General features: G+C 46.1%; 2 protein-coding genes across 2 annotated transcripts; both read right to left on the minus strand.

The window, feature by feature from the left end:
• Window positions 1-1158: 1158 nt before the first annotated feature.
• On the minus strand, window positions 1159-5166 carry LOC121361445 (serine protease inhibitor Kazal-type 6-like). Its single transcript, XM_041482161.1, has 4 exons — window positions 5109-5166; window positions 3020-3051; window positions 1971-2083; window positions 1159-1204 (listed from the first exon to the last, which is right to left on the minus strand). Exons 1-4 carry the CDS (start codon window positions 5164-5166, stop codon window positions 1159-1161), a joined length of 249 nt encoding a protein of 82 aa, XP_041338095.1.
• Window positions 5167-8508: 3342 nt separating this feature from the next.
• Window positions 8509-12508, minus strand: LOC121361437 (ovomucoid-like). The gene is made up of 8 exons (XM_041482148.1): window positions 12451-12508; window positions 11954-11976; window positions 11293-11420; window positions 10991-11036; window positions 10017-10144; window positions 9833-9878; window positions 9044-9177; window positions 8509-8565 (listed from the first exon to the last, which is right to left on the minus strand). The coding sequence occupies exons 1-8, from the start codon at window positions 12506-12508 to the stop codon at window positions 8520-8522; spliced, it is 609 nt and encodes a 202-aa protein (XP_041338082.1). The 3' UTR covers window positions 8509-8519.
• Between the last annotated feature and the right edge of the window lie 990 nt (window positions 12509-13498).

Consider the following 13498-nt stretch of genomic DNA (forward strand, 5'->3'; position numbering starts at 1 on the left):
GCTCATGATAAATCTAAAGCTCCCTTTGAAAGTTAAGTGTTTAACATGAAGGTGCTGCTGTCCCACTGATCTACTGCCAATGTTTTAACAAGGGGATGCCACAAGTATTTCCCTGTGAGAGTTTTGCACAGTGAAAGGGGAGAGACCGTAAAATTACTTTTCTTGTGTTTGCACAAAGAGGGATTTGTCAGCCAGAGTGAAGAAGAGAGAGGGCAGCAGTGTGAAAAGTGAAGAAAGGAATGAAGTCTATGTGTATTAAAAATTGTAAATAAATGCAAACATGTGTGCCTAGAAAATCAAGGTCTGTGTATAATTCAGAGAGAATTTATCCTAGAGAAGGGGAGAGTAAGCCCACAGCTCTTCTGCTCCAGGGAATTGCTTTTTTAAATTATTGACAATTTATACAATCTGGCTCTCTTCTAAATATAATTTTATTAGCATGAGAAGCCACTTGGCAGCAGGAAAGTAATACTGGTGGGTTCACAGTTTTCAAGACAAAGCGTTCTGTAAGAGAAAAGAAGGGAAAAGACTGATTTGGGAAGAAAAGCCTTGCAGCTTCTGTTTAAAACCAGCCTCCACCTGCCATCTTCTGGGTGCAGGCTTAAATGGAGCAATATTCCCTACCCTCAGCCTGCTTGTCTCTGCTTTCCAAAGGAGATGAGGCATATGCAGTCATGCTGTTCATCAGCTCTCCCATCACCCTCCCACAATAACCCCAGAGAGAGAAGGAACACGGCTATGGAGGCTGGGAAGGGAACCGAGGCTCCTGCTGTCACCCACCCCCTGGGATGGGCAGACTCGGGCAGGAACACACGAGCAGGAGCAGTTTTTGGCTGCCCAGCATGTGCCAATTTGGCAGGCAGGACGGGACAGAGGAGCTGTGGCTGGTTGGGGCAGGAGGACACAGCCCACGGAGCCGTGGGAATCGCCTTCCTTCCCAGGAGGAGGTGATGCAACAGCACAGGAGAGCAAAGCCACGCATCAGGCTCCAGCATGGCTGGATCAAAGCATTTTTCTGGGTCTTATGGAAGAAAGAATCCAGCCAAAGGATGGTGCTGAGTGTTATTTTATTGAGCAGAGACAGCAGAGGGAGGACGGGCTGCTCCCGTGTCCGCGGCCCAGGGTGGCTCAGCTCCTGCTGCTCGGTCCAGGGAGGACTCAGCATTTCCCCAGGTGCTTCAATCTTATTTTCCCTCCACTTCTCCTGTAAAAGGAGGGAGAGAGACTTAGAGCAAGCAGCAAATGACAGACACAGCAGTGTGGGATAGAGCTCACCCACCCCAAAAGGCCTGGCTGGTGCCAGTGTATCTCCCTGGTCCCTCACAAGGAGCACCCAGCCATTTTCTCCTCTCCTCATTGCTCTCTTCTGTTTTGCCCCACGATAAGACAGCCTTGGCTGCACACTAAATGTAAGGATTGCTAAGGCAAAAACATTTTGCCAGCACAATCCATCCGTCAGGGATGGCTCCTATTACATCTCCTTTAAAAAGTGACAGAGCTCAGGAAAAGGAGAGACATCCTGTTCTTCCTCTGAGATCTTGTGTCTTGTTCCACAAAGTTCATTCAGACTTTTCAGGAATAACTTGGCATGGCTCAGCTCCCACATTCCTCCAGCACTTCTCAGTACCCAGGAGTGTGGGCAGTGAGAGCTGCAGCCTGTGGCACATAGTGGGAATTGTGCATCAATTTAGTGCTTGTGGAAGGTACAGGCAGGATGCATTTGCTTCCCAGGCCCTGTGCTGCCTCTCAGCATGGCAACCAGCAGCCTGCAACGCCCAGAAATGAATTAAAATTAACTCATAGCACACAGCTCTGCTCCAAGGAGGAAACATTCCGCTTGGCATGGTTCAGAGGCCAGTCCATACAGGAGGAGCAGCCTGGATACAGGGCTTCCCCTCCATGAAAAACACCACTAGATGCATGGAAATGAAGGCAGAGCCTGCTATTTCAGTGCCCCCAGTGTCACTTACAGCACAGCCTTGCAGAAGGCACACTTGTTCCCATAGGTGACGCCGTCCGTGCCGCAGTGAGGGTTGGACTCCCTCGTGCAGTACACACTTCTGTTTATGAACTCTCTACAAATCTGCACAAGGAATAATAATAAAAATTTTTAAAAACTCTTTCAGGACCTCCATACTCTTTGTTTCACTATCCAAACTGGATCCAAGGCCATTAATGTAATGCTTTTTCTGACAAGTGCTGGCACTGCTGGTTTTCTGACAGAAAAAGCCCTCTCAGAAAGGAACAGAAGCAGCATTTCAGGGGAATTTTGGCCTCACGTTTGAGGAAGGAAATTGTAGTCACCTGGGAGAAGTCTTGATCTCCCAACAACAGGAGCAGATTAGCCTAGGCATGCACGAGAAGAGTCAGCACGGATGCTCTGTCAGGCACTTGGAGCTGAGCTACCTCCCTGCTGCATGACTCCAGGTGTCTTGCGAAATCCTGCACTCAGTTTGGTGCTTGCTAAGCTCCTGCTTTCCCAGAGGAAGGAGGGAGAAACCATACGGAAATTCCCTGGGGAATTAAAAGTTATGCCCAGGAAGTGTACAGGTATTTTGTCTCTCTACAAATCCCAGGGATTAACTAAATTTGGGGGAATAGGACACTCAGTAATCTGTTTGCTTCGCGAGAAGATTGGATAGTGAAGCCAAGTCAAAAGTGGTGCAGCGCATATGCATTTGCTAAATCAACCATTTATTTCCCTGCTCTACCTGCTAATGTGGCCACACAACATTCCCCGGGTAGCAGTGAACTCCCCAGCACTGGGAATACTTGGAAGGACCCACCTGCTCCCAGCAGACATTAAAAACTGTTTACCCAGCACCAAGATTTTGGTTATAAAAAGATTCCTCCAAAGTGAAACGCCATGACTGGATGTGGCACTCAGTGCTATGGTTTAGTTGACAAAGTGGTGATCAGTCAAAGGTTGGATTCGATGATCTTGGAGGTCTTTTCCAACAGTAATGATTCCATGGTTCTATTAAATGCAGATTCAGCAAGCAGAAACAGCAGCACTAACCTCTTCAATCTCTTGACCTGCTACATCTGGAACTAGAAGGGAAAAAAAAAAAAAGCAAATAAAAACCAGACAGGTTTTACACGTCAGCATTACTTTCTGATAAAGTCTGAGTTAAATTCACAAACCTTTTATGCAAACCACAGTGAAACACACTCCAGGTTTTTCCTACTCCGTCATCCCTCACGGGGGAAGAGGGGGCAGGAAATACATTATCTGAATTGCTTTGCAGTATTTTCCTATTTTGAAAAATGCTACTAAAATACCATGTAATCATTCATTCAGCTGCTAGCTACACCTCAGACACATAAGCCAATCTCCTGGAAGGCAGCCACTCCTGGGGAAGCAAGCTGCCATATCAGATGTGGAACCGTGCTCCCAGAGATTTGAAACCCATGGTGGCTTTTAAGGCTTTTAGGCTCCTGCAGCTCTGAACAATGCCAGTGGCTGGTGCTGCTGACAGGAGGGGAGCAGGAGATCCTGTGGGTGGGTTCCAGCCATGCTCAGCACAGCCCAGACACCCTCCCAGGACAGGGTGAGGTACAAAGAGATGTCATGGGGTGACAGAGAGCAGAACAGGCAGCACTGGTCAGAACCAGCACCAAAATCCCCTCAGGCTCTGGGCTTGGAGCTCATCAGTCCATGCTCTTCACGTTTTTTCTCGGCAAAGCCGGCAGGCAGGAGTGTAGGTTGAGTCAGAGCTGTGAAATGGGGCGACCCTGTCATGTCTCTAAGGGGGAGCCTGACACTCCAGGGTGGGTTGAATGCAGATCTGCAGAATCTGGGTCACAGCAGAGTGGGATAAAAGCCCAGCATTTGGTGGGGCTGTGCCTGCTGGTCAGCAGGTCACTGCCAGCTGTGGGGCTGCTGCTGGCTCTGGGCAGGAGGTGGAAGGACCTTGTCCTACACTCATCCCTCCCCAGTGGAAATCTCACCAACCCTCAGTCAGCTCAACCCTCATCCATCAAGCCTTCCTACTTCTTTTGCTATTTCTGTTGTCCTTTGGTGTTTTTTCCTGGTGCTGGCACATTTACCCTGTCCTCAGGTTTGGCTAGGCTGCTGTAATGTCGAAGGCGCTGGTATGGCTATCTGCATATTATTTACAAAACAGCTCATTAAATAGTTTTTATAAATATTACATGCAGCTACAGAAGAATTTTTGATGATGCCTCTTGACATCTGTTTATTTTACAGGAGATCACAGGGTTTGCTGCTATTCTGCCTGGCCTTGGAAGGAAGAATCAGCCTTCTGACGGAACCCAGTCCCAATTAAGACTCAATTAGAGACAGATGAATATTTCATAATGAATAATGTGTACAAAGCAATTCACCTCTTCTCCATGCACAGCTTGCCATTTTCTCAAGTGACTTCTTTATTCAAATTATTCACAGAAAAACAAGTATAAATAATTCGTGTTCCACATATTCTTCAATAACTGTTGCCATACACCTTGCAGAGCTGGGTCAGCTGGACTCAAGCAAGTGATAGCACTGACATGATCTATGGGTTCAAAAATCATCACTCAGCTTCCCCACATGATCACAGAGATGTGTAAATCTCCAGATAAATAGTTGCTGGATCCTTTTAATTTGCCCTCTTTGTTCTGTCTCCTTGAGGACATTTGAATTTAATTTTCAAGCTTTTCTCTGCAACATCAACGAAAGCTGAAACTTTCATCTAATTACGTCTCCACATCTCCAAGGAAAACACTAAATACCAAGATGCTTAGGCTCAAAACAAGAGCAGATGACCTGGAGGTGAGCGAGTATCTTCTCTAAATGGTTCAGCAAAACTCTCCAGTGAACACTTGTACCAAAAATTCATAATTACACTCTGCTTTGGTATATTTGCTGAGGAAATACTCGGAATGTACTCACTCTGTCTCCCAGTGACACGTCCACTACATTATCCACTGCAGAGGCATACAAGGAGTGGAAATATGTCATGAGTGAGCAAGTCCTGCAGATATTTTTACTTGCTCGGCTTTATCTTCAAGCCTGTCAACCAGTGATCAAGACTCTCCAAAATTTGTTGTCAGGAGAGGTTTTGGTGTTTGTTTTTCCTTTCTAGGCTAGGGAAAAGATCACTTACCCGAGAAGAAAGAGAGCAGCAGCAGGCTGAGAAGCACTAAGGCACCTGTAGCCCTCATGCTGCAGGAAGCCCTTTAATCCAAGCCAAGATCAGAGCAGGAGGTGTTGTCTCAATCCCAGAACCCACAGTGTGCACACAGAGCTGCCTTTCTGTGTATTTATGTGCCTGTCTGTAGCTGTCCTCATTCCCCACCTTAATTGTGAGAACTTCTCCACTTGGTTTCTAAAGCCATTATTGGTCCTGGCCGGTTTATGGTGCTTTAAGGAATGCTGCCCTGTCCACATCAAACCTAGAAAGGGATAATTACATGAGTGATAGACGTGCTTGTAACATCATTATTTTTTTTTTTTTCTAAATAGTCACAGGATTCTCACAAGGGTGAATTTTCAAAGCAGTGATTCATCAGGGAAGCTGGTAATTTTCATTCTCTGGGTCCTCTCCGAATGCCAGCACCGAGGCTCTGAGCGCGGCGTGATGACACTCACTAGACGTTACGAAATAAATCACAGCATGAGAATGTGTTGTCTGTGAAACCAATTATACGTTGTTCCCTGGCTATTTTTGAGGATGGTTCTAAATTTGTGGAGTTGGGGTGGAGAGGCGCTGGGCTGTGACATGCTCTCCTGGCTGTGTGCACAGTCCCAGATAGGACTGCTGACTCTCCTCCCTGAACTATTTAAACTCTAGCTGTCAATGTTTTTCCAGTTTTTCACATTCACAAACATATGTTAGGGCTCTGCTCCCACCGCAAGTGGCAGTGATGGGAATTTGATGGGGAATTGGCAGATCCAAGCTCTATTTCCAGCTGAGGCTGTGCAAGGATTTGTGTTCAGGCGCACCATTCGCCAAACACCTCTCCAGATAAGAATAAGACTAAATTTAATATGTTTTCCTAAGGAGGCAAGGCTTAGGAGAGGAATGTGTGTAGATATATCTGGGTTTCAGTTCCCCCAGTGAATTTTAAATACACAACTGGTTGCAGCCAAATTTTGCACAGGAGCAGAAAAAAAAATTTAAAAATAACGATCACATTTTTATACACTTCTCTAGCAAGAGGAGGAAGAAGAAAGATGCTACCAGCATCCCCAGCCAGTTTTTGCAGGAGAGCAATGCTATGGGTGCCCTACATCTGGGGAAGCATTTCAGTTTGCAGCTTGCCAGACATCTTAAAATCCACACAGTGGCAGGGAAACCGTGACTGACAGGCGAATCCTGGGCTGTCTATTAAGGGTGATCTCACGACGCAGCCTCTCATGTAATTTAGTTATCAAACCCGTCAGCTGCAGCACCATTCCCAGCCACGCTCAGTTCTGCCACTCGCAGCACTCCTGGTTTGCCTTTTCTGCTCTCAGACGTCACCGCTCGCCACCACAGCCTCGATGCCTCAGCCCCTTATCTGCCCAAATAATGTTTTGGTTGCTGCAGCACAGCTGGGCTGCCTCCAGCCTCAGCAAACACACGGCAGGGACCAACCCCTTCCAGGCTGAGCAGAGGAAAAGGCTAAATTACCAGCCAGGTGATTATTGTTATTGCCCGTTTCCACTTCTTTGTGACACCTGAACGGCGGCAAAGGGGGGGAATTCTGTCCCTCTCAGGATAGAAGAAGGGCAGCTGGACCTTGCTGTGCAGAGCCTTGCTGGTGTCAAGCTGAGTCCTAACCTGTGCTGGCCAATTTTTAGACTTAAATGCTACAAACCTTTCATCTTCTAAAGTCCTTGCTAGAGGCTTGTGAGCCAGCCACATATTCACCATTTGCCCCCATTTCGCTGCAGGTGAGCAGCTCTTCTTTGGGCTTTTCCAAAGCCTTCTGAGCAGCTATCTGACTTCCCCAGGCACAAACTACCTCTGAAGAGGAGGCTCACCATAAGACCTTGCCATTGAAGACCATTTCCTGCTATGGCCAGAACTCCACTCCCAGATATATCTACACACATTCTGTGGCCACCGTGTGAACCTCTCGTCCAACAAGGAATTATAAAACAATTCAACAAACACATCAAAACTAGCTACTTTTACTGTCCCTTAACTATTTTCTCAGACAAACAAGCAGGTAACTAGTGAGGACTCTTGTGGCTCTCCAATTTCTCTCTCTTTTCTTAGAAGCAGGCACAAAGTTATGATGTGATTTATATTACCTGTAGTAACACCAAAAAGACCCATGAAAATAAGAATTTCCATTCTTCTTCCTGCTCTCTGTGCTGGTTCTACAGAAGAACAAGCCTCTTATATTCTGGTGGGGAGCACCTGCAAAATTCTTGGTCAAGAAATTATCTACTTCAGGAAACAAGACCAAAAGAAGTGTCTTGAAACTCACAGATTTTGTCCTAAATATCAGCCTAAGCAGCAGGTGTTCTTTTACATAACAAGAGAATGGGAGGTGGAGAAAGGATGAGGAAGGGAGTTTGTGAGCCATGGCACTTGGGACTTTTTTTGCTTGTGCTGTTTGCATATTAACTCCTTGACTCACCCAAAAAGATGGCACATCATCACCAACAGTCATAGATGTCATTTTTCCTGCAGTGCACGCTTCAGGCTCCCTCAAAGATGTTATCTTCACACCTTTTTTCCCCAGACAGAAAACACATTTGAGCTGCTAGCACATCTTCTTGCCCTTCTTTCCTGGAGTTAGAAAACCCAAGACCTTTTCCTGAAGGGTCCTCTGCCTCAAATACCACCAGGACAGATTTTTAGATCTCTTCTCCAAGAAGCTGAAAGCCTGAGCCCAGACTAATTTCTCCTCAGGTTCTCATTAGGTTTATTACAGCCTTGCCTAGCTTGCTGCAATTTTCTGCTGATGGGCACAACCTCAATGGACACACCCTTCAAGGAAGCAGCAGTTCTTAATTTTCTTCCTTATGAGATACCTCTTCCCTTTGCCATAAGCCTCCTTTTTATAAGGCACCACCAGACCTGCCCCTTGCCCAGGTGTGACCAGGTGAAGCTGATCACACCCCCTTTCACATTTCCCCAGCACCATCCCACCAGGCCAAGGCCCCTAAAAGGAACAGTTCCTCCAAGTTCCAGTGCTGTGACAAAGACAAATCCATTTACACCCTGCAAGACTTCAAAATTAGATTCAAAGTTGTGCTATTTTATAGCATTTTCTGATGGTTTGCTACAGAATGACATTCTCTCTTGAGGGCTTGGGCTGGTGTTTTGCTCTTTACTGTGGTTTATTTCCCCACTTCTCCTGACTGGCAGAAAAGTATCCAAAAGCCTGAAGACCATTACCCCGCCTAGAAAACAAAACCAAAATCAAAAACCATTCCGTGGCCAAGAGCGTGGCTGCATTTAATTTATTGATCAATCAAAGCAGAGACTGATGCATAACAGTTGAGGGAGCAAGGAGGAGCATGTTTGATTGAAGAATTTGTGAGGGAAATGTCATGTTGAAGGGTCCAGCTCCAGCGCTTAGCATTCGCCCTGGTGCCTGGCGAACAGACCTCCAATGCTGCGTCTGAGGAGAGAGAGGGAGACCAAAATTAGAGGCATGGATCTCATTTTTATAGCCTAACTTTGCCCAAATAACCCAAATGCCATTGTGCTCTCCAAGTCACAGAGTACTTTGCTTAATGTTCCACCTCTTTTCAGATTCCTCAAGTTACACACTTTCATACATTGAAGACATTTGGGACAAACCCCATAATTTTGGACACCTCCTGCGGTCACACTTTCAATCACCCTGGCAGGGAGGCAGCCAGCAATGCTACGAGCCTGCGAGCGGGGATCTGCTTTTAATTGCAAGGGGAGGAGGAGAAGACTCACTCAGGCTTAGGATCCGTGGCGCCTGGGGGGGGTGGCAGAGGAGTGAGCGTTGGGAGAGGAACATGGGCCAGGGATGGGAGCTAACGGGAGCTCTGGGGCTTCCCACCGGCTGCCACAGCTGCAGGTGAGCTGCTCTGGCTCCACGGCCACGTGGAGAGCTCTGCACTTACGAGACAGCGCTGCAGAACTGGCACTTGTTCCCGTAGGTTCTGCCGTCGGAGCCGCAGATGGGGGTGTACTCGGAGGTGCAGATCATGCTGCCGCCCTTCTGCTGGAAAGCGCTGCAGTCGATGTTTACATTTTGCTAATGGAACAGAAAACAGGGCTTAAAACTTCTGGTGCCTGTGTTTTCCTACATAAGTACTTTATGTTTATTTAGTGTTTGTGATGTGGCAAAGCACGAAAGCACTTTTCAGGTGCAGGGCTCTGTTGTTCCAGCAATTCTGCAGACTCTGAGAACATGCTTGCCTGGAACAGCCTGAAGTAGGGAGATGGTGGAGGCAAAAAAAATTCTAATAAATATTATTATAAGTAGTGGAATGACCATGCTGGTATTTCCAGGCTGGCTGTCCCACTGGCTGCTCTGGTTCAGCAGGCAAGCAGAGGCAAGTGGACAGAAAGGGGATGGTCACAAACCCCAGTGCACTAAGTTCTCCCACCCAGGGAATCACTGCTACTAATAGTGCTGCTGCATCAGTGATGCACCATCTCTTGCTCATCCAGTTTCACAGTAAATGAAGGTCTCAGCACCTTCTGCCTGCTGTTCCCAGATCAGAGAGGAGACCAAATATCTCAGCTATGGATTTGGTTCTATACCTGTTGACCCTGGCATAACTATTTTCCTCAAGTCCTATTTCCAGGCCAAATGCACCAGGACAGTGGAGGCATTTCTGTTATTCAGCCATGAATTTGTGTGGCAAAATGTAACAGCAGTCAAGAGTGCAGATTTCTGGCTTTACCTGGAAGCACTGTCCGTAGGTCTGCAGGTTCACATCCAGGCCGCTCCTTTGGGGGGAAAGCAAGTGGGGAATGAATGAGCACAGTGCAGCTCCTTCATGAGCCAAACTACCCCTTTGTGCTCCAAATACCAAAGAGAGCAACACTGATCCAGAAACCCTGCTCTGACCTGGGCCCTTCACTTACGCCACAGCAGTACAGAAATGGCACTTGTTCCTGTAGGTGATGCTGTTGGTGCCGCAGATGGGGGAGTACTCCGTGGTGCAGGGGACGTTGTAACCACTGCCAGGCTTCAGGAAACCAGTACAGTCGACCTGAAACAGTCCCAGAGCAGCATTTGATTCTCTGCTCCCCTTTGCAGCAGCTCTATGTAATGGAGTGTGGTGCAAGAGACATTCCCCCCTCTATCCAGAGCTGCAGGATGAAAGGGGCTTCCAAGCCACAGTGTGGTGGATTTGGGGGAGCACAGATGAAATCCAGCCTGGGGTACAGCATCTGTTCTGAGGTGGGCTTCATTCCTGTCATCTTGGGCATTTTCCCCTGAATGCCACCATGAAGGATCCTTGCCTAAAATACCTCACACCTTTCAAAAATGGAGTTCACACTCAGCTCGCTGCTCCTGCAATTACTTTGAGTGTATTGAAATGGGAGTCATTGTATTACGTGAAATTGCACAGCCAGAATGTTTCTTTACTCTCTCTCTCTCTCTCTCTAAACTAAAAATAGACATTCTTTGTCACTTCATGGTAGCTCCCTATATTGATACTAGCTTTAACTTAACTTTGTGATAAACATTCTGATAAAATCAGGGGTTTTTCTGTTACAAAATTATAGTTTAGTTGAAATTCAAACTTCTGGGAATTTCTTAGCTACAACAAGCCTCTAAGTCTAAATGTAAAGGGAAGTGTTTTCATAATGCAGCAAAACACTCTTGAAAACAAAATGTTTCCTTTCTAAACTCTGGTGTTATGCAGAAGATATTTTGCCTTTTAAAACTCACTGATTTTAGCAGTCCAAACAAAATGCAAATCAAATTTCCTGCAAATCTGAAATCCTTCATTTTCACCCCATTTCTGAGAGCTAGCAATTGTGTGGGTCCCTAGGCTAGGTTTGTGTCTGGCTGTCACCCTGCAGGGGAAGGAACCAATCTCTGAGCGTACCCTAACGCATCTTCCATCGTGTTTCTTGTCAAGAGCACGGTTGCGGCTAGAGGGAGAGAGGGAGAAGAAAAGCAGGGATTAATCTTTTCATGCCATGTTGTCATCTCAATCATCAAGTCCCTCCACCCGTAAAGCCCCAGTAATTAATCAGATTCTGGAGCTTTGACACAGAAGATCCCGGGCATTAGGGAAGACGGAAACTTAAGAAAATTCTAGTCCACCCCATGATTAGTCACAACCCCAAGGGCTTCTGCCTTCTGCTTGAAGTGGCACTGCAGGTGATCAGGGGACTTTCTACTCACAAGAAGTCCCTGCAGAGGGAGCACTCGTTGGGGTAGGTGCGGCCATTGGTGCCACACACGGGGTCGTAGTTGCGGGGACAGATGACGCTCATGGTTTTTCCAGTTGACATGTAGGCGCCGCAGTTGGCCTGGGAAAGGGGACTCGTCATGTCTCCAAACAGACAGAAGGGTGTTCCTGCCCTAATCCTGTTTTTGCCTCATTGGGAGGCTACTGTGAGGAATGTCTATGGCTCCTCCATGGTGAAAGAAAATTTACATCGAGTATCTTACAGCATAACGAAAGCACCTCTCTGCTGTTAAGACTTAAAGTAATTCTGGCGAGAATTATGGGCAAAAAATTATCATTCCATGGGGAATCAAGACAGGGAAGATATTAGGCAGATATTCAATAGTCATATAGATTTTCTACTGGCACTCTGTGCTGTGCTGACTCGCATTCTACATTATTAATCGCTGTCTTTTTAATCATCAAAGTGCTAAATTATCTCTCTCTGACAAAGGTGTTTTCTTATGCTGGGAAAAGAGGTGCACTTAGGGGCACTTCTTTCTTATTCATTCTCTCTTTTTTTTACCCTCAAGCATTCCCTGGCATATAGTGTGAGTATGAATTATTCATCTAGACTTAGAAATCAAGGCTAAATGACAAAGATCTAATACTCACCCGCCTTTGAGCAACAGCAAGATCTACAATAAAAATAGAAATTACAAAATGTAAAAATTGTATGATGTCCTTCACTAAAATTCCTTTGGAATCATCAATTTCCCTACAGAGTAGCCAAATACACCTTCTCATTACCAAGAAGTGATTATCCTCCCAAATGTCTCATCTACTCCAAGTAAGTGCAAAGTGATACACCGGGATTAAAAAAAAAAATCACTTATTTGTGAAGCCAGAAATTTTGACTCACTAAACAAGAAATAGGACCAAAAATTTTATCCTTCTTTAGCTCCATAATCCCCACGAAGGCTCAAAAGCTTAAAGCACACATCCCATGTGTTTGTCTGCACAAGGGTGAAGCTCATTGAAAAGAGAGGCCGCGTATTCCTGAACCATCACATCCCCAAGAGGCTGCATCCTTCAGGATGCACAGAGACAGGGAAAGGATCGGGAGGTCTAGACCAGCATGGAGTGTAACAAAAATGACAGAAATGACTTACCAGAAAGGCAGCCAAGAAGGACCAGCCCCAGAAGGGCAGCACAGTTGGCCATCTTCATGCTGGCGGTGGTGGTGGCGGCTGTTCCGTGTGGGTCGGTTGCCGGAGAGTCCGTGGATGGTTCCCAGCCTTCTCCCTCCCCAGTATATATATGCATCTCCCCGACCCTGTGAAGTCATCACCAGAAAGCAATTATTTGCTCTGTAAACTAAGAAAATTGTATCGATTACCGAGTTGAGCTCCAAAGAATACTTGTTTGTTAGAGAGATGCCCAGAAGAATTAAACAAAAATGTGAGCTACACCCAGCTTGTTAACAAAGGCGTCTTGCTGTACAATGAGTGATTTGTACTTTCCAAACAGGAGCACTGTCTCAATAGCGGATGTTATGAAATGGAAAATGGAAGTTGGGGAAGGGAAAAAAGAGCCCATTTGTTGGAAGTGTTTGACTTGTGCTCACCATATCACATATGTTAGACAGGACCTGGGCTCTGGGAGACTTTCATGGTACAGCAGAGTGGGGTGACAGGAGCACGGGACTCTCTAAGCTTTTACTGACATCATATCTGGGGTCTGGCAAGCATCAGTGCACTTTAAAGATGCTGAAGTCGCAGCAAATCTCTCCACAGTCTCTCCTCTAATTTCCTGGTACACTGGATTTCTCACCCACAGAAAGTCATCACGAGAGAAAAGCATTACAAAAACCCCCAGAAGTTTATTAGACATTTCTGTGTAGGAGCAAGAGTTATTCATCTGTTGGCAATGAGCATGAGTCTGATTAAGAAATTATGAAAATAAGTAGCCTTAAATCTGTACTGGGATAATGTTTCCTATTAATGGCAAGCAACTGGTATTCTGTGCAGGTGAAATGGACTTGTTAATATCAAAGGCATTCCAGAAAAAATTCCAGTAACTGCAAACAGAAGGAGAGCCGTTAGGCTTCCCCCTTCTCCCTCAATTATATGGCATTAAATTTACAGTGTCAGCTGAGAGTCGTGTTTTAGGGAAGATAAGTGATAAATAATGTGCTAGGCTCTGCTAAGTGGCTCGACT

Source organism: Pyrgilauda ruficollis, unplaced genomic scaffold (assembly GCF_017590135.1).
Source record: "Pyrgilauda ruficollis isolate IOZ18807 unplaced genomic scaffold, ASM1759013v1 scaffold57, whole genome shotgun sequence".
Classification (NCBI taxonomy): Eukaryota; Metazoa; Chordata; class Aves; order Passeriformes; family Passeridae; genus Pyrgilauda; species Pyrgilauda ruficollis.